Source organism: Pituophis catenifer, unplaced genomic scaffold (genome assembly GCF_029215685.1).
Source record: "Pituophis catenifer annectens isolate HBS135680 unplaced genomic scaffold, rPitCat1.0.hap2 SCAF_1, whole genome shotgun sequence".
NCBI lineage: Eukaryota > Metazoa > Chordata > Lepidosauria > Squamata > Colubridae > Pituophis > Pituophis catenifer.
In genome coordinates this window covers 145,211,033-145,232,175 of record NW_027256881.1, presented here as the reverse complement: position 1 = coordinate 145,232,175, position 21,143 = coordinate 145,211,033, and the positions used below count along the sequence as shown (strand labels likewise).

Below are 21,143 nucleotides of genomic sequence, written 5' to 3'. Positions count from 1 at the left end.
GTCTGTATCTGATAGGCATAATGCTACTTTTTACTGCTGTATATTCTGCCTTGTAATAAAACAAAACACTATGCACTGATATATTGCTTGATAGCATGATTTTCCTTGCCTTAGGACAAACTAAATAATGGGCATCTAGAATCATGGGTATCCTGTATGTACAGTATGAGGCAACACAATCACAGCCATTTTACTCAACATTTGTGCTGCTAGCTTCTTGTGCTAAACAGTTTATTTAAATTTCTTGTAGAAATTTAAATAAACTCAATCAACCAACAAATGTAAGTGGCAGTGCATTTAAAATGCAGCGTAGGTGGCAATAGATAATACTTTGGTCAGCATACAAGGAGGATACCAGCGGTACTTGACACTTTTGAAATGTTACATTTCAAAAGCGTCAAGAATAGGAATAAAACTTAGTATTATTTTTAATTTATTGTATGTCCATTGCTGATCGGTGACCGTAATAACGTTTTATTCTTATTCTTGACGCTTTTGAAATGTAACATTTGCACAAATCTTTTTTGCATGGCTTATAGAAATATTCACCAGTGGGTTTCACATTGTTACTGGTTCGCTGCACGCACGTTTGCTTTGTGCGCACACACGCCTGGTTCGTGCACGTACCTGGCCTCCTGCGCATGCACTTTGCTTGTGCGCATGCCTTCGGTGCATGTGCCCATCCTCCTGCGCATGCGCTTTGTGCGCCTCCCATGCATGCGCTTTGCTCGCGTGCCTCCCGAGCATGTGCCCAGCCTCCCGCGCATGTGCATTGCTTGCGCACATGCCTTCTGCACACGCACCCAGTCTCAAAAACATTCCTTAATACAATGGCATAGAGCCGGGGTGGGTGGGCAGGCCTACCTGCAATTTCCGCTACTGGTTCGGATGAACCGGTCTGAACCAGCTGAATACCACCTCTGGAAATATTGTTTGCAGACGCATATATTATGCAGACTTTCTGCGAGTCTAAATTTAAATTTGAGATTACAAAGTTTTCTTGACTGCTACCCAAATGGTAATCAAAGTTACTGTAACCCAAGTTGTTTGTGATCATCCTAGCATCGCTTCCTTTGATTATAAAGTAAAAATGCGATGCTGTAAATACCATTTTCTTATTAATTTGCCCATTATGCATCTGACAAAACAAACCCTTCCATGAAGCTACAATAAAATCAGGACTCAAGCTATAAAAGGCAGAATATGCAGAAAAAGACTCCAGCACTTCTGCAAATGTGCAGAAGGTGCTTAATTGTGTTCCTTGCCAACTCTCCACAACTAAATGAAAGTAATGGCCTTTTACTGTTAAAAAAAACAAAACAAAAAAAAAACACTGGTTTTGAAGTGTTTCCACTTTGTCATTTCCATTCAAAAATACATATACTGTAGTAAGATGCAACCATGAGATATGCCTGGGGACATAAACATGAAAGAAAGTGTGTACATTTATATATCCGTATTACAGTTGCAGCCTTTATTGCTTTGTGGTTATCTGAAAGAGTAATGATCTAATTCATTCAAAATTAGACAGGCATGTTAAAAATATTTATTTTGAATCATTAAATCAGGACTTCATTGCAGTTTATAGAAATACTAATCACAGGCAGAGCCTTTGCTGTTTATTTCCACTGATCACTTCAAAATTTTTCACTGTCAAGACATTCCCATGGCGAGACTCAGTCAAGCATTGAGGTATTTGGCATGATGCCTGATATGGTCATTAATGAACGTTGCAATAAAGTAGTAACTGTGATCGTAGCCCTAAAGAGAGAAAAAGACCAGATGGTTTAAAAAAAACCAAGCAACAATGTCAAAAGCATATGCATATAAGATACTTTACAACTATCACTCTGGCAGGAGAAGATATTCTCTACCTCTAAGGAAAGCTGAATCACAAGCACATGGTAAGATTGTAAATCATTTCCTTGTGAGTTTCTTAAATGAACAAGAATTTAAGGCTTTAATCTCATACAATAGATACCCAGTTGTAAACAATCTTCAACGGAAAGCATAGGATTGTAGTATAAATGTTTAATATTTCTTTTAAAACATAATGAATGTCCAATTGGGTGCACGGTGTTTCAAACCTGAAACACCTCTTCAGCATTACTGTAAGCGTGCTGATCCTGTTCCAGTCATTCTGGAAATGTTCCAAATACTTGTAAACTGAAACAGCCATTCCAAGTTTGGAATGGTTCCAGAACAGTCAAAACTCCTTGGAAAACGTTAGAGAACCCATTTCAAACTGTAAACAACTGCTGAATTTGAAAAGTCTTCCACACCCCTAGTTTTCTCCTCTGTATACAGTATTTAATCTCATAGCAGCTTGATATCACAAACCCAGAAAATTACATCTTAAATCTTTAAAGCCATTACTGAAAGCAGTGTCAATCCTAACCCTAATCAGGCATGGCTGTCCTTGAACATTGCACAACAACTGGACTTCTGAAAGACTTTCTATGAATTAGCCGAGTGCCTGACATGTAATTATTTTTCTCCTACTTTTCTCCTCCCTTCTAAAAGGTTTTATTTGAATTGATATTCAATTCACGGAAGACACAGAAATCATCATCCAAGTACACACATTTTTTAATGATTTCTAATTGATTTGGGAGCAACAAACCAGAACAAAGAGTTCCTTCTTATGGAAAAGTAATTCATTTTACTGGTAATGAATGGGCTGAAGAAAAAAAATGATGCTTAGCAAGCTAGAATTTGCCAGGGTAGGAGCAAAGCCCAGAAAAAAAATCTGATTAACCACTAACATTCCTAGATGCTTTAGCTCAACATTTAGTAAGATGGAAAAATCTATATGATACACAATTCTAACACCTAGCTTTTCAGATCCTAGGTCCTAGGAACTGATGTAGTCATTTAAAAATTCATTTAATTAAATAATGACTTATCTGTCCCTTTCCAAATAAGATTTAAGCACTAGATGCAAACAAACCAGTTTCGAGCATTACCTGCTGCAACCTAAAAACTACTGGGATTTTCCGTTCTGTGCAAGCAGCAATGAAATTATCAGGTAGCAACTGTCCTGCTGTAAGGAACTGATCATCTTTGCCTTGGTCTATTAGGATATCCAGAGGAGAGCCTTGATAAGATTTTGCAATGTGTGTGGCATCATAGGCCTATAAGAAAAAAAAAATGCATTTGCTTCTAACAATAGCATCAGCCTGGCCAGATAAAAAGGGGAGAAAGACAGGGAGACTGCAGACAAAAGGCAATTTCATGCAACAGACTTATAACCACTTGGCATCGTTTAGCTACAATGTAATACATATAATTTGAATTCTCTTCTGTTTTAGAAGTCCCAAGAATGGAACAAGCTCATTTGCAGCCACTATCAGCTGGAAGAATAAAATACTTTCAACCTGGCATTCATCTCTCAGAATTATTAAACAGGTGGATCTAGTATTCCAACCTCACATCTCCCTGGTGTCAACAAATAAGGATTATCTATCTTTTTCTGACAGTAGCTGCTTTAAAATCAATATCCAGATTGTAAATTGCTAGCTATAAAACAATAGTTATAATTACAACATTAATAACTCAGTCAAAAATAGATGAATAAGAAACAATAAAATCTACAGGTGTACAAATATTTTCAAACTGAAAACACCTCTGTTGTCTCCCAAACAAACAATTTCCAACCATATCAAAATTGGAAATACTTGTACCTGAAAAAGAAGAGCATTTCTAAAATGAAACAGAATTGCTTTGGATGCAAAACACATCCAAATGATCAAAGCAGTCAATTCTGGATGGGGAACTGATTGCAACTCAGAATGGAAGTTTCAGATTTGAAATGATCTGAACTAAAAATGCTTTATCCATTAACAAAACTAATACAAGTGTTCTTGAATTCTGAAAGCTGATTTGCATACCTTTGTCTGCTGGTGGAATCACAACTGGACTCTGCAGGGTTAGTTTTGAAATGGTAGAAACAGTTTATTGATATTTTTAAAACAATTGCAACTTATTCTATATTATATATGTGATGACATTTTCAGTACATACTTCCCAATTCGTTGTGTTCGATCCTAGATATCCACTAAAAGCCTTTTTCCCCCATGGACACTGTATTGGGTTGCAGATTGGAGCAAATGCTGAAACAGACTGTTTAAATATTGGTGATTAATGATTCAAATTTCTTGCACTACAATGTGAAATTATTTTTCTTCAAATAAACATTTATGAAGTTGCCATTAGTTCCAGAACATAGCTGTTTATTTTCCCAGTTTTATTTTCCCAACATTTCATCCTGTCGTGATTAATGTATGTATGATGTATGTATGTATGTATGTATGTATGTATGTATGTATGTATGTGTTAGGGTGTGTGTAAAAGGTATTTGTTGCTTGTGCAACGAGCAGAGCAGAAACACACAGGGAAGGAGATAAACGTCCAGCTCATGTGAGAAAAATACTTTATAGATAACAAGCAGTCTCGATGTAAGTAAAACAGTCCAAGGTCATAAACAGTAATATCAGTCCAGTAAGTATCTTCCCTTACCAAAGCAAACAGACTTTAGTAACTATTGGTATACAGTACCATATAATAGATGCAGTAAGCAACAGGATACAATCAGGTATCAATCCGGAAGAAGCAGGAAGAACCAGGAAGAGGGAACGCTTCTCTGTGCTGCTTATTTATGCACTGTAGCCTAATTACAGGGTTCAGCAAACCCTGATTACATGGCTCAGTTGTTTCTTAAAGAAACAGATATTGCCTGACCAACAAGTTAGGAGTACGCTGCAAGCTGAACCTAACATTCTCCCCATTGGGCAGGACAATATACACAATAGATACAGAAACAAAAATACACATCCAAATTATACATTGTACAGTGGTATCAGTTACATTTCAGATTCTTAATCCAAATCTTTCACAACAATTGGTGTGTTTAATGGCACCTTGCGCTTTGGTAAAATTATCGGCAATATTGTCCTCTGATGCGCAATATTCCAATGTAATCATGTTATCCTTAACACATTGCCGAACATTCAGATAACGTATATCAGTGTACTTAGTCCTTGTCTTTACAGCAAGATTTGTTGCCATTTTAATGGCTGCCTGGTTATCCTCATAAACCGTGATAGGATAATCCATTTTGAATCCAATATCTTCCATCAACTGTTTATAATAAATCAGTTCAGTACATGTAAGTGATAGACAAGAAAACTCCGCTTCCATGGTAGACAAACTGATGTGTTTCTGGCAAATTGATTTCCATCCAATCAGGCAGTTATCCAACATGATTGCTATTCCAGACGTAGATTTTCTGGCAAAACTGGCATCAGCATATGCCTTTAATATCATATTGGCATTTGGTTCTAAATACATAGCAAAATGTAACGTTCTTTTAAGATACCTAAGAACACGTTTAGCAGACTGCCAATGCCTATCAGTAGGCTCTGAACTATATTGTGCTAGTTGATTAACACTAAAAGCTATATCAGGCCGTGTCCAGTTGCTCAAATACGACAAACTGCCTATTAATGATTGATACAGTTCTTTACTGAACTGTGGACTCTGCAAACTATCCTGCTGGAATTCTTGTGCCATAGGAGTCTTGGCAGGTTTACATAATTCCATCCCATATTTTTTCAACAATTTGCAGATCTTATTAGATTGTGATATTTTAAATCCTCTAGATGTTTTCAGGATATCCAGCCCTAGATAATGCCGTATATGTCCTAGATTTCTAAGTTTAAATTTTGTTTGCAACTGACCGATAATCTCTCTGGCCTCAGCGTCAGTTCTGGTAATTATGGCAATGTCGTCTGTAAAGAGTAACAAGAATGAAACACATCCATCCTGTTCTTTTTTAAACAGACATTTATCTGCTACGCCCTCATAGAACCCAATGTTATGCAATTCTTGCACTATACATTGGTTCCACTCGTAACCTGATTGCCTTAAACCATATAGGCTCTTTTGTAGCCTCCAACACTCAGTTCTATCCTGTGTATCATAACCAGGAGGTTTTTTCATATATATTGTATGCCTTAACGGAGCGTTCAAGTAAGCTGTTTCGACATCTAAATGAGTAATAGAGCATTTATTTCTAGCTGCCCAAACAAGCATCAGCCAGCATAGTCCTAGTCATAGCTTGTAGGGTCTGGCCTCTTCGTTCAATAAATGCATTATGTTCCGGCCGAAAAGGGGCAGAACGTTTATGCTGTATCCCAGCATCCTTCAAAAAACTTAGCCAACTGATGGTTAGTAAACTCAGTTCCATTGTCAGTAACAATGCATTTCACCTTAAACCTCTGCTTCCTTTCAACAAAACGAAGCCAATTTGTGATACATTGGAACGTATCACTTTTGGACTTCATAAGGTAGCAAAAACCATATCTGGTAAAGTGATCAACTATACTCAAAATATAGCATGCTCCCCCTAAACTGGGTTTCTTTGGCCCTATTAAGTCTAAAAAGACTACCTCCAAAGGTTTAGTTGTTTTAAACCCATTGCAGCGGTTTGCAGGTGTAACTTTGCTTTTATGCTGGTTACAAGTATTACAGTTCAGGTATTTGCTGCAAGCCCTTAACTTTATGCCTTTAGACTGCTTAACAGTCAAATTCAACAACCTGAAATTCAGATGACCAAGCCTTCTATGTAGTAAATGTACGCATTCATTATGCGGCTTTACATTTCCAAATTTAGCTTTTGACTGAACTAACAGTAATGACTTATCCCTAATAACAAATAAGTCGTTTTCTAATTCTGCAGTAACTACAGTGCCTTCACATTCCAGCAAACATTTGTCGTTTTTAAAAGTTACTGTAAACCCAGAATGTAGTAATGACTTTACAGATAAAAGGTTATATTTCAAACTAGGGATATAAAGCATGGGTAAAGGGTGCTTACTAATAGAACATTGAACAAGTCCCTCCCCAGCTACAGTCACATTCCAGCCATTAGCTAATTTGACCTTTTTAGTACTTTTCCTCATGTTTAGAAACAGTTTTCTGTTTTTTGTTATTGATTGAGAGGCACCACTATCAATCACCCACCAATCATCTTTTATATTATTAGATGAACTGGTTGCTAAATTACACCCTTTCCTGGGTTTAGCAGAGTTTCTAGCAGACACTTTCTTATTATTACAATATTTTGCAATGTGCCCCTTAGCCCCACAAGCATAACAGCGTTTAACAATATTAACATTCTCATATACAGCTTCCACTTTTGGTTGCTGTTGCATCCTTAACTGGTCTCGTTCTTGCCTACGTTTGGCCTCATCCAGTAACCTACCAGTTATACTGGCCAATGTTAGTTCATCTCTAGACAATACTTCTAATGATGAAACAAAAGAGTCATAACTGTCATCCAACGATGAAAGAATAATATAAACTTGCTGCAGTTCAGTAAACACAAGGTCTTTCTCATGTAGCTCCTGGAAAAGCCCTGTCATGGAGTCCAGGTGAGCCATCATGTCTCCTCCTTTCTGAAGATGTAAGCGAAATAATTTCCGTGTCAAGTAGATATGGACACCCACAGAGTCACGAACGTAGAGCTTCTTTAGCTTTGACCAACACCTCGCAGCAGACTCTTCGCCCCGGAAATGGACAAGTTGCTGGTCTCCCAGTGTCAGGCCAATGATGCATAAAGCACGCTCGTTGTCCCTGTGAAACTTCGCTATCTTTTTGGCATCTTCTTCGTCAGCAGCATTCAATGCAGTTATGTCCGGTGGATTATTAACCATGTCCCACAGTCCTTCTTTTCGCAAAAGTAGACAGCATTTTGTGGACCAGGTAACATAGTTTGTTCCATCCAACCGGGTTATGGTAGAATAACTTGTACCTTGCTCAAAAACCATCATCTTGACTACTACACCCACTGCCTGCACTTCTCTCTTCCACAAAAACAAATTAAAGAGCCCTGGAACGTCCTGGGCCCATAACCAATGTTAGGGTGTGTGTAAAAGGTATTTGTTGCTTGTGCAACGAGCAGAGCAGAAACACACAGGGAAGGAGATAAACGTCCAGCTCATGTGAGAAAAATACTTTATAGATAACAAGCAGTCTCGATGTAAGTAAAACAGTCCAAGGTCATAAACAGTAATATCAGTCCAGTAAGTATCTTCCCTTACCAAAGCAAACAGACTTTAGTAACTATTGGTATACAGTACCATATAATAGATGCAGTAAGCAACAGGATACAATCAGGTATCAATCCGGAAGAAGCAGGAAGAACCAGGAAGAGGGAACGCTTCTCTGTGCTGCTTATTTATGCACTGTAGCCTAATTACAGGGTTCAGCAAACCCTGATTACATGGCTCAGTTGTTTCTTAAAGAAACAGATATTGCCTGACCAACAAGTTAGGAGTACGCTGCAAGCTGAACCTAACAGTATGTATTTATTTATTTAACCTACATTGCTGCTTATTGCACACAGGGAGGTTAAACATCCAGTAAAAACCAGAGTAAAAACAAAACAACCCTTCCCCCATCAGGTATCAGACCAACCAGACGTATCAATTATTCCTTGATTTAATTTGACATGTTAAGTAGTTTGAATCTTACTTTATATTTTCCAGGATTCTTTAGGGCCAGGATGAGAGCCCCATGGCCTCCCATGGAATGGCCTGAAATTGACATCCTTCCAGAATCAACTGGGAAATTGGCATTGATCAGATTGGGTAACTAACAGACAAAGACAAAGAAGAAAGTCAGCATACTTACATTTTCTCCTGCATAAGATGAAAACACATATTTACTCTCATCTACATAAAGATAAATGGTTCTTTACTTTGTCAATCACTGTGTCTAAAACTGGCAGGTTTACAGCATACAAGGCTCTTTTTTTAAAGATACAGATGAATACATCATTAGTAAATTTATCATGGATGTAGTTTTGAAGCCCTTAATATATTAAGGGAGTATTCAAGAAGCATAGCAACTCCTTTCATCCTCAATGAAACATATGTTGTATTTCTTTCATTGAAGTAAACAGAAAGTCACACTGGTCTAAGATCAGATTGCGATAGATGAGAGAAAATTGAAGTAGCACATCTTTACTTAATACTACAGTCTGTAATTATATTATGGTAATGGTAGATCTCTCTCTCTCTCTCTCTCTTCCCCCCCCCCTTTTTTCTTCATTGATATCATTGTTTCTCAAACTTTGGGGGGTGTCACTATCCCTTTACTTGTTTCAAGTTCTTCATAACACCCACTGTCCTGTGGGCATGATGTGCAATTATTTAAAAAAAAACATTTATTGCAGAGTTATTTCTTTGCTAACAATTACAAATACATAGGTTAAGTCATAAAGTTACAAGTCATCATAGTAATAATTTAATATTCAATGTGTAACCAAGTGTGCAGCTCATGTGAATCGTATTGTTGCATTAATATCCAGCACAATCGTATGCTTCACAGCATGCAGTCAAAACAGTCCAAAGCGTGATGCTATTTTAAGCATCTAAAGTTTGATATACAGGAGAACCTCTGGCCATTCGTTCCATAACCTTGGTCGCAAACTTGATTTGGTCGTGACCCGAACCTAATTTTGGAAATTTGGCACTTGCAAAAAAAATGATGTGGAAGGGGAAATCGGCCGCGAAAAAAATGTATGTGAATTTTTTGGTTAGAACCCGATTTGGTTGTGGTCAGAAGCATTCATGACCAGAGGTTCTACTGTATTTATAATAATCGAAGTACACATTTACAGTTTTGCACATAATATTTGATAAGCATTTGATGGATAAGTGATGTGTAATCTTCTGCTTTCATTATCCTAATCCTCCTCCTCCTCCTCTTGGCCTCATGTCAACTAATGCCCCCCAGCAGTCACCCAATGCCACTCAAAATAATTCAAATGTCCTCCAGAGGACAATATCGCTCACTTTTAAGAAACACTAATTTAGATTAATGTAATTCAAATTACCTCATCTTTTATGTAAGAGTACATGCGATAATTTGTTTTCCATAATTCTTCTGTGGCATCTACATAAAAACCAGCTCCAGTGCCAAAATCCCAGCTCTCTTCTTCTCCTTGAATATTGCATCCACCTGCCATGGAAAGCAACATTACATCCATAATCAGCAAAGTATCAGAATAGAGGCCGATACTTTGTCTTCATGAGGGCTAACTCACAAGACTAGGGGGAAAATATCTGTCTCAAAAGCAATATTATATTCTGAAACTAACTGCTAGTCAGAAAAATCTACCTGGTAATTCTAAAATCTTTGCAGAAACTTTGCTGAGCTATGGAAAGTCAGTTCTGAAACTGGCTTTCTGTGTTGTAAGAAAAGACAGATATTCAATGTGGATGCACATTTTTTTCCCAGTAAGAAGACCACTTCTTGGAAAAACTTATTACAACTGGATTTCTAGTAATCAGAAAGAGCCCACTGGGAAAATATTCATTATATCAAGATAGGAATGCAGCCATTATAGTTCACGACCTAGTCTTAAGAGCTATGCCTACAGGACCTCTTTCAAAATCTATCTACCATTCATATTGATGAAAGACAACTCCCCCCCCCCAATATGCTAAATTTAATGGAGCAGGGCCATCCAGTCACTGATAAACTGGCTACATTTATACACAGGAAGCCCATCCCCCAAAGTGATCTGCTGTTCAGCCCCTTTTTGCTAGACAAGCTACTCATTTCAGGAGCAAAATGCAGGGAAGGCAGGGTAGAAAGTTAATAATTTCTACTCTTTCTGTTGAGAAAATTTAAACCAGTTATTTTCAAAAGTAGTGGCAGATACCCTAAACATGAGATTTACAACACATAAAGTCAGTACTATTTACACACGTATTTGTACATGCAGATAGTCCTTGCCTTACAACCATAATGAAATCTGCCCAGTTGTAAATCAGGTCACCCACATGACTGACCCAATATTATGACCTTCTTTGAAGCAAGTGTTAAGTGACCGCCGCAGTCTTTAAGCGAACTAATTGTTTGCTATGGTGCCAGTTTTGCTGAAAAACTGAAAATAAATTCCAGTTTTCAGCAAAACTGTCCCACATGATCACAGAATGTTGCAAGCAGCCATAAAAGCAGGACAGGTGACAAACATCAGGTATGTGGTCATGTGACCATGGGGGGGGAGGGGAACGAATGACAGCAGTCATTGGAACTTCGGAACCAAGTTGTAAGTACCCCTAGGAAGGTACCATTGTAACTCTGAACAGTTGGTAAGTAGTTGGTTGTAAATTGAGGACTAACTTTACAACCTGGCTTAAGTTTACTTGAGTCAGAGCATCTGTATCAAAGCCACGAGTAAACCAATTAAGCTGATGCTCTTTAATAAACCACTTACGTGGGCTGGTATCTGGAACGACTACAACAAGGCCATGTTCAGCTGCAGCTTGATGGAAACCAGCTTTGGTTATGAAGTTTTGTTCTGTACATGTTAGTCCTGAGAAGAGAGAAGAGCACTTTAATATTAACAAGCATTCTTTATCACTAATCCAGACCAGGAAGGTATTCTCTGTGTCTAAATAATAGAAGCTACACATTTTCACTTCATAGGGAAAAAAATAAATCACTTATTTGATTTCTAGATTCCAACGATCAGATCAAATTAGGTATTTTTATACTCAGTGTTCCTCAACTTCGGGAACTTTAAGAATTCTGGGAGTTGAAGTCCACACATCTTAAAGTTCCCAAGGCTGAGAAACACTGTATATACTGTTCCAATCACCAGGTTCTGGCCAATTTAAAGTCATCATAAGCAAATAAGAGATAAATTTATAAAACTCCCAGAACCGCCACAGTGATTCTCATGCAAGCTAAAATAAGGAATATAAAAAATTGATAACCCCCCTTGCTCCTCCCAAGCCCCCAAATCAGAACTACTACAGTCCAATAAATACTCAATTGTGTACAGTGATTTAGATTGGGAAGTAGCATTCAATGCAGAAGCAAGAGAAGGTCAATAGTGAAATCAAGTGCCTTTCTTTAATTTCTTGATACTACAAACAGATAGGATGCATGGTTCCATTTTGCTAAGAGATCTAGGGAAGATCCTGAACTTTTCAGCATGTGACAGATCAGTAGGAAGATAAAGCTGGAAAGGCATCTCTTGAGCAGTGATGCCTTTCATTTCTCTCTCTCCTTTTTTTCTCTCTCTCTTTCTTTCTCCCTCCCTTCCTTCCTTCCTTTATTTCTCTCTCTCTCTCTCTCTCCCTCCCTCTACCCCTCTTCTCTCTATTTCTATTTCTATCTCTCTACTTCTCTATTTCTACCTCACTGTCTCTCTGTGTCTCTATCTCTATCTCTCCGATATAAACATCTATTGAGCCGTGGTGGCACAGTGGTTAGAATGCAGTATTGCAAGCTAATTCTGCTGCCTGTCGGCTGCCCGCAGTTCAATTCCCACTGGCTCAAGGTTGACTCAGATTTCCATTTGTCCAAAGTTGGTAAAATGAGAACCCAAATTGTTGGGGGCAATATACTGACTCTGTAAACCACTTAGAGAGGGCTGTAAAGCACTGTGAAACGGTATATAAGTCTAAGTGCTATTGCTATTTCAACAAGCCAGAGGATTAGAAAGATGTCAAATTCTGCCTAATACTTAATAAGGCTCAACTGACAATACAGAAAACCTGTCTTCTTCAATACTGATTCACATACAAAAGGCACACAAAGATTTGTAACCTAAGGACCCATGCTACTCTGCTTTAAAGACCTGACTTAGTTGCACTAACTAAACAACTGAATGTTAACCATCATAAATACACCTTTCAGAAATAATTTTGAAATACTCACCTGACAGCCAGTACAACACAGGACATTTCTCAGTTACTGCCTTCGGCGGTAAATAAATCCCAAACTTCATTTTACATTTCAGCTCCACACTGTTAAGAACAATACCGCAGTTAAGACAGAACATTTTTTAAAAGTCTAATGTTTTTACTTGACTGTTTATTACTGCTTCAGTAGTTTTGCAACTTGCTCAGAGAACTCTGGCTTTGGGGGCTGATTAATATATAATAAACCACTAAATCATGGGTGTCCAACCTTTTAGCTTGCCTGTGCTGCATTGAATGAAGAGGAACTGTCTTGGGCCACATATAAAATATATCATATAGTTAATGCATATAAATAACAAACTTCCTTTATTTTTAATATTTTTATTGTATCTTGTGGGGCAGCGTTACTAGCTATCCAGAACTGCATACAGCCCATGGGCTGCGGGTTTGACACGGCTGCACTAAATAATCTAATCTAATCTAATCTAATCTAATCTAATCTAATCTAATCTAATCTAATCTAAACCAAAATAATCTATTTAAATTAGAGCTTGTAAAAATTTATTGTTGAATGAGATGTTTTTATCATTTAGTGTATTATTCTTGGTAGGAATGACTATACAGCTAACGTGACAGAAAGTAACTAAATTATTGACACATGTAAAAGGAATGGGATGCACTCCAGCACAAAGACTGAAGGAAACAGAGCAGGAACACCTAATCAGAAATAACGTCGTATCTTTTCAAACTAACCAACATTTTGAATATTGCATTTTGCACCAAAAAGCCTAATAAGCCAATGATGCAGTATGAAAATAAAACTGCTAATAGAGAGTCAGTTTGGTGCGTGAGGGTTAAGGCATCAGCCTAGAAAGCAAAAGATTTTAAGTTCTAATCCTGTTTTAGGCATGAAAATCAACTAGGTGTCCTTGGGCCAATCCCTCTCTCTTAGCTCAACCCACCTCACAGACTTGTCGTTCTGGGGAAAATAAGGGGAAAAAGGAGTGTTAGGTATATTCAGTCCCTTAAGTTATTTATAAAAAGAATAAAGATGGATTAAAAATGATAAATAAATTAATATCATTAACGAACACAATAATATTTAACTATTCTTTTAATATCACAACTGCCAACATATTATTGGAAAGACGACAAGCATATTTCTAGCGGAACTTGGGTTTAAAGGACAGAATTAAGCTATTAGGAAAAGAGCTAGGAAGAAACTTAGTTAAAAGAAAAAAACATAATGCTTTTGGAATGCAACTTCTATTAACAAAAGAATCTTGAAGCAGTGAATGTTTCCAATTTTTTTATGGGGGAGGGAGGCGTTTTTGCTGACCCCCCTCCCCCCGCTGTACTTTCTGTTCCAAATCTGTTCCAAAGAGACCATTTGGAACAACAGTGAGTAGTTGAAGAAATGGTGATTTGATAAACATTACTTTCTCTGCTCCCTTCCATTCACAGAAATCTTTGCTAAATCACATAGCTCCCTCTAATCAGGACCCACCAAAATGTCAAGATGGTAACCCAGGTTTCTTTTTTCTACAGAAGGGCTGCTCTCTATTTTAGAAGCTCTAGTCCCAATACATTTTTAAAAAACAATATTTTGGCTGTCATTTTGAAAAGAAAATTTGCCCAGATTAATTATAAACAGACTATTCAGGCTAGCAGCATTCTTTTATGCAAGTTTTTTTTATAAATCTCTGTTATACACAATGCAATTTCTTCCAAGACAAATGTACATAGAATCTCAAGTGTAGTTGAACTTTGGTGTTATAAAAGTTTACGATCCACAGATTTCAGTGGAACTTAGATGCAACTTAAATTAATCTGGATTAATCTACAATGCTGGACCTTAAAGAAGCAGGACAAGAAGAGTATTGACCACTTTGAACTTTGCTATTAGAGAAGATTCTTAAGAATACTGTGGACAGCCAAGAAAGCAAACTGATGGATCCTTGAACAAATTAACCCAGAATTCCCACTCAAGGCACAAAATGACCAGGCTCAGCCATCCTATTATGTAAAGAAGGGAAGAGGAAGACAATCAGCAGCAAGGTGGATAAATTCAGTGAAGACAAGTCCAACATTGGGAGACTTAAAAGAACAGGTTATGGACAGGTTGTCATGGAGAAAATCAAATAAATATAATGTTAGTGCTCTCCTTTTGATGAATTCAGTTTACAAGGGAAATTAGCTTCTTCTCTTCATTTTGAAAGAAGCATATTCTTATTATCCCAGGTCTTTCTATTCAAATGTTTTCATTGCTACTTTTACAACTGCAGTGTTTAAGTCCTTTTATCTGTCTGTCTGTCTATGTACATTGTGATCAGTTTGCCAACAAGAAGTCAGTATAAAATTATTTAAATAAATAGCATATTAACCTGTCATGTTCAAACACTTTCTGAAAACCTCCAAAGCATTTGTTGCTAGAAACTTCTTTCATGGCCATGATCTCTGTTGAGAAAAAAATGAGATTTCATAAGTTAATTTTCTTCAACAAAATCACATCATCGTACATAACATCTGTGTTATGTTAGAAATATTTAAGTTGCTAAAAAAATCATACAGATTTTGAAATAACAAAATTGCTTTAAAATGCTAACATGAAAACATACATAAAATTGTTATCATTATCTCCCACTAACCTTCATTTTTTCCCTTCACAATTGGACAATTAAAACTCTCTCATCACATACAATATTTCTTGTTCAGCAGAAACTTTCACAAATCCGTAAGCCAATAAATTTAAGTGCAGAAGACATGAGTAATAGCTACTTTAGAATAAAGAGAGCTGGTAAGACTAAAGATACTGGATTTAGGATCCAGGAGACTCAAGTTCAAGTCCACACTCAGCAATATAAACTGACTGGATTAGTTTAGATCTACTGTTAAGGGGAAATTCAGCAAAGGAATGCTATACCCACCTTATTATTAGCTTATTATTTTATAACACACCTTTCACTTAAGATTTCTTTCCATTTTTTCCTTAGTTTGAAGTGGGCTGAGAAAGTCCAACATTACCTAGTGAAATACCTAACATTACCAAGTGAAATTCTGTGGCTGAGGGTGGACTAGAATCTGGGTCTTCTGATCTTACTTTGACACCTTAACCACTATACTACACTGCTTCTTACCTTGAGCTTCTGGAAGAGAAGATGGGGACAGAAATCACCAGCCAAATTAGACAAAATAAAGCTTAGAAAACAGAATTATTTCAATAGTGCAGATCTTTTCCAACCAATACAGTTGATTAAAAGGTTTAAGCATTCATGAGTTGTCAAGATGGCCTTCTCTGCCCTCTCCCCATTCTAATTTAAAGTCTACATGAATAAAACCACTCTATTTATCTGATGAAGTGAGTTACACCTCACAAAAAGTATGCCTTTTAATAACATGTGTTAGTTACAAGAGGTGCTATCAGATTCCTTTTGATTTTTTTGCTATCAGACCTGGTGCTTTGCTTAACATTTGACACAGAAACTCTTACTACTTCAATCTGATCCCATGGACCTTCAGGCGGGTAGAGAAGCACTCTTATATTAATATTTACAATTGCTTTACAAGCCTTTGATAAGGAGGAAAGGTTTTGGAACACAGCCTTGCTTAAGGCCTAACTCAAATTAGCCCGTAGTCTACTTTGGGAGGTAGGGCTCCATGCCAGGCATAGAAATCTGACTGAATTCCATTTAGAAGTTCCTGCCAAGGAGCTAACAGAAAAATGCTGTTGAGAGGGAAGGGAAAAATTCAGCTCTTTTGCAGTTACAGTGCTTACATCCATTTACTACTATTTTCATTTTAATTTTTTCCCCCAAGACTTTGCAGAAAATAAGCCAGCACCACTTTCTTTTTTCCTACCAGTATTTGTGCTCCATGCAAACTGAATCTGATAAATGAGTTTTGCCATAATAATTGCTGTCATAGGAGGAGAAGGGTATAAAAGTTATAATAATGCTCAATTTCCACTTTCCGTAGAAATTATCATTTTACTTCTGGAATAACCATTTACAGAATGAAAGTATGGATTTTGTTCATCTGTCACACCTGAGCCGTTTTAACACACACATCTTCATTTGTCATCTTCATCCATTTAACATAGCACAATTAGAGCTACACCACACTAAACTATTGATTGGTTTGCTGAGCAACAAGCCATGATCTGCAAACCACAATAATAGAAGTCTGCCCAGTCCATTAAACCAAAACTAAAACAAAATAAATCACAGGATTCGAAATGCCTATAGCTATCTAGGGAGCCAAACAGATGAAGTGAGCAGAAACATCCTGAATCCTCTCTCGTGTAAGCAGGTTCCATAATGGGAAGGAAATAATTCACTCAGTTCTGATTTATATACCGCTGAAAATGGTAAATTCCCCAGAGCAGTTTGCAGCACCTGTTTGCTCTTCATAAATTCAAAGCTCTTGGCATCAGAATTACCTCTCAAAGAGGGAAACAGAGGCATCCACAAACAATATTTTGAAACTTTATTTGCTCTTTAGAAATTTATTAAAATGGCCTGGTGCAACATGGACAGAATGAACAACATCCGAAAACAAGATTATCAATTAAACACAGACATTTATGGCTTCTGCATGTTACACTTAGATGCAAGAATATGGGTTGTGTCATTAAGAAAAACGAAGTGTATTAAGAATATATCACGGACGAAAATGTTCTGATGAAAAAAGAAGCAATCTTCTTATAATCAGTGAGCTATGGGAAGGGTGATTCAACTTTAACAAAATCATGTTTTCCTTTTCTTAATCTTGTCTTAATCTTAATTTCTTGCATTTTAAAAAATAAATTCTTATATATCATCTGGCTGCCTTATATCCAAAGATCATAAACAAAAAACCTTAGACTGCTTCCCCCCAGCTTCAGATATATTGGCACTGCAAATTTCAGGGACATATTTCAGAATATAGGGCTAGGGGGTTGAAGGTTAAAACGTACCAAGAACAGTTACAGGGATTGGGCGTGTCTACTCTAAAGAAAAGGACTAGGGGAGACATGATAGCTCTGTTCCAATATTTGAGGGGCTCCTATGAAGACGAGGGAGTCAAATTATTTTTCAAAGCACCAAAAGGCAAGATAAGAAACGATGGATGGGAATTAACCAAGGAGAGAAGCAACCTAGAACTAAAGAGAAATTTCCTAACGGTGAGAGCAATTAACCAATGGAATAGCTTCATTGATGGATCACCCAGAACTTCTGAAGGCTTTCAAAAAGAGATTGGGTAAAGAATCCCATCCCATCCCATCCCATCCCATCTCATCCCATCCCATCCTCCAATCCCGTCCCGTCCCGTCCCGTCCCGTCCCGTCCCGTCCCATCCCATCCCATCCCATCCCATCCCATCCCATCCCATCCCATCCCATCCCATCCCATCCCATCCCATCCCATCCCATCCCATCCTATCCCTATTCCACTCTATTCCCATTTATCTGAAATGATATAGGGTTGTCTGCTTGAGCAAGGGGTTGTACTAAAAAACCTCTGAGGTCTATTATTCTATGTTCTATGTACGCAACAATTACTGGAGTCCAAGAAGATTTGTTTTGACAAGGATGGGCTTACACTAATATTAGTAAAAACCACAAAGCAATCAAATTAATAGAAAATGAAGAAGTTACAGTACTCTGGGTTTTTAGAATACAGTCAAGCATGTGCCACACAACAACCCAGACTTAACAGTTGTTGATAAGAAACACAAAAAAATCTGGACAGTGGACACTGCAGTACCTGGGGACAGCAGAATAGAAGATAAAGAATTGGAGAAACTCACACAATACAAAGACCTGCAAATTGAAGTAGAACTCCTATGGCAAAAGAAAGCAAAGATCATAGATGCCTTGAGTGCCATCCCAAAACATCTGGAGCACCACTTGAACGCCATTGGCATTGACAAATTTACCATCAATCAACTGCAAAAGGCAGCTTTATTGGAACAGTTTATATTCTGCAACAATCCTATTAACACCATCAAACATCTGCCTAATCAAGGTCCTTGGGAAGGACTTGAAGGTGGACAAAAATGCCAAATCCAGTTTGAACATCCAGCTGACTGGATATGGACCATATTAAATATATATCCTGTCCGACTCCCAGCAACTCTGAGTCATTTATTTAATACCAACTTGCTTAAGCCTAATAGCATAATAAGCTGTTATGGCATTATCTAATATTTTGCTCTCCCATCTATAAAATGAAATGATAGGTGATAAACTCTGCCAGTATTATGTTATATTTCCCACAGGTATCTATAAAAAGATGCCCTGTGGAGTAAGTAGCACTGAATTTGTACCATCAAGTGAGGACTAAATGTCCAGTAAATGACACTACATTGTAAGGATTTTAGTGCAATTTACATTTCCTTTAATAGATCATAAGAATGATTTTATCCAGTAAAAAGTCCACGAAGTACATTATTCGTTGTTCTTCTAAAAATTGTCCTACAGATAGGAATGAAAGAGTCCTTATACAGCTTGCTAATGACATTTTTAAATATTGCCTTTTCTTATACACTACTGACCACAGAGATGTAGATTTTCTGGAAACTGTTAAACTGAGTACTATCCCAACTGACATTTTCATCTCCATATCCATTGCCCACATGTTATATTACAGGTAGTCCTCAATTTACAACAGTTCATTTATGACCGTTTAAATTTACCAACAACACCGAAAAATGTGACTTATGAGCATTTTTCACAGTTACAACCTTCACAGTTACAACCTGTAGCATCCCCATGATCATGTGGTCAAAATTCAGATGCTTGGCAACCGGTTCATAGTTATGACTGTTGTTGTATCCCAAGGTCATGCGATCATCTTTTGCAACCTTCTGACAAGCAAACTCAATGGGGAAGTAAGATTCACTTTACAACTGGGTTACTAACTTATCAATTGCAGTGATTCACTTAACAACTGTGGCAAGAAAGGTTGTAAAATGGGGCAAAACTCACTTAACAAATATCCCAGAAATTTCGGGCTCAATTGTGGTTGTAAGTTGAGAACTACTTGTATTTGATATGAAAAAAATTAGATTGAGCCTATTTTATGGGATTTGAATAGTTCTTTTAAAGAAACTAAATGCTCAAATGAGAAAAATCTCTCAGTAAAAAAATCATCCAATTTTTTATAGTGAGTATATATTCTTGCTACTAGATTTTTTTTTCATACCTATTTTCCTAGTCCAGTAAGGAATGTAGAGCACATATTAGAAGTTATGGACACAGTCTCTAGATTATATATGTAATTTTATGGGCTAGAACTGAGAGACTGAGTTCTAGTTCTGCCATAGATATGAAACCTTGCTGGGTGACTTTTGGGCCAGTCATTATATTTAGTCTTCAATGTCAGGCTTGGGCAACAAGGCAGTCAGTTTCAACCAATGGATCAACACTTTCTTTTTTTTAAAAAAGCCAATTCTCACTGGTGTGGAAAAACACTAGGAAGGAAAATGTATGGATTGAAACAGCAACAATATACAATACAACCTGGTTGGCCACATGAATGTGACAACATAGCATTTAAAAGTCAACAATATTCTATAATTAATTCATGGGCTGACTTCATTATATGTGGAACAAAAAAAGTAACTCACAATTCTGCTTAAATATCTATTCTGTATAGAATCCAATTCGACTAATACATCTTCATTTACTTGTTTCAGTTATATATTTTGCATTTGTATGTGCACGCTTTGTTTTAAATTATAAGCTGCCACATCTTTAACAAACACAGCTTTTTTTTGGATTGGCATTACTTCAGTGAGACAGGCAATTCTGGAAAGTGGATAGGGCTCTTTCTCTTTTTTGGTTTTGTTTAAATTGGTGTGCATTTGTAAAACAAACCGATTGGAAGAATGCAGGCTTTGATACCTCTCTCTACTCTCCACTTGCTGTTTCCTCTATTAAAAGCAAAAAAAATAAATAAAAATGAAGTCTCTCTCTTTTTAATAGCCTTGTAACTCTGTAACCTCCATGTTTAAGAATCACGTGGAAAAATTAGAAATCATTAATTTATCCCAACTAATAAAACCGTTTTAAAAGAAAGTTCAGCGGGAGAAAATATAGGTAATTTATCCCTGGTCCTTTTATACAAACCCAAAGTGAGAGTGTGTTTGTGCAATTATTGTTTCCCCCATTTTCCCCTTTTTTTAAATACCAGAAGTGTAGCTTGCACATGAAGAAAATAAACCCAGCTCACCAATCTTTTTTATAACGACCACGGAAAGAGCGGGAAACCAGCACCGTTGCAGGAACGCTCACCTTTTTAATGGGTTTGCAATTGTTGCTTGCGCTCGAATTAGTCACTTCAGGCCCCGGATGGAACCAAGAAAGGTGACTGATTTATAGGACCCAGCTTAGAGCCTTTCCCTCACTTTGGATAGGCTCGCTCACCCAACCCCGAT

The 21,143-nt window shown here is 37.2% G+C and overlaps 1 protein-coding gene across 2 annotated transcripts; it reads right to left on the bottom strand.

The window, feature by feature from the left end:
* Window positions 1–1,523: 1,523 nt before the first annotated feature.
* Window positions 1,524–21,102, bottom strand: ESD (esterase D). Of its 2 annotated transcripts, none has more exons than XM_070956091.1 (9): window positions 20,939–21,102; window positions 15,110–15,182; window positions 12,742–12,830; window positions 11,291–11,389; window positions 9,902–10,026; window positions 8,536–8,655; window positions 4,024–4,122; window positions 2,967–3,134; window positions 1,524–1,761 (listed from the first exon to the last, which is right to left on the bottom strand). In XM_070956091.1, the coding sequence occupies exons 2-9, from the start codon at window positions 15,175–15,177 to the stop codon at window positions 1,681–1,683; spliced, it is 849 nt and encodes a 282-aa protein (XP_070812192.1). In that variant the 5' UTR covers window positions 15,178–15,182; window positions 20,939–21,102; the 3' UTR covers window positions 1,524–1,680. The 2 variants fall into 2 exon arrangements, with proteins under 2 accessions (XP_070812192.1, XP_070812185.1); XM_070956084.1 differs by having other exon boundaries at window positions 21,001–21,102.
* Window positions 21,103–21,143: the final 41 nt, after the last annotated feature.

Bases quoted from the DNA above. Each gene is read 5' to 3' on its own strand.
- ESD (XM_070956091.1), bottom strand. From the start codon at position 15,177: ATGGCCATGAAAGAAGTTTCTAGCAACAAATGCTTTGGAGGTTTTCAG. The intron at 12,831-15,109 runs GTTAATATGCTA...TGTTCTTAACAG, and splicing joins AAAGTGTTTGAACATGACAG to TGTGGAGCTGAAATGTAAAA. The intron at 11,390-12,741 runs GTGAGTATTTCA...CTCTCTTCTCAG, and splicing joins TGTGTTGTACTGGCTGTCAG to GACTAACATGTACAGAACAA.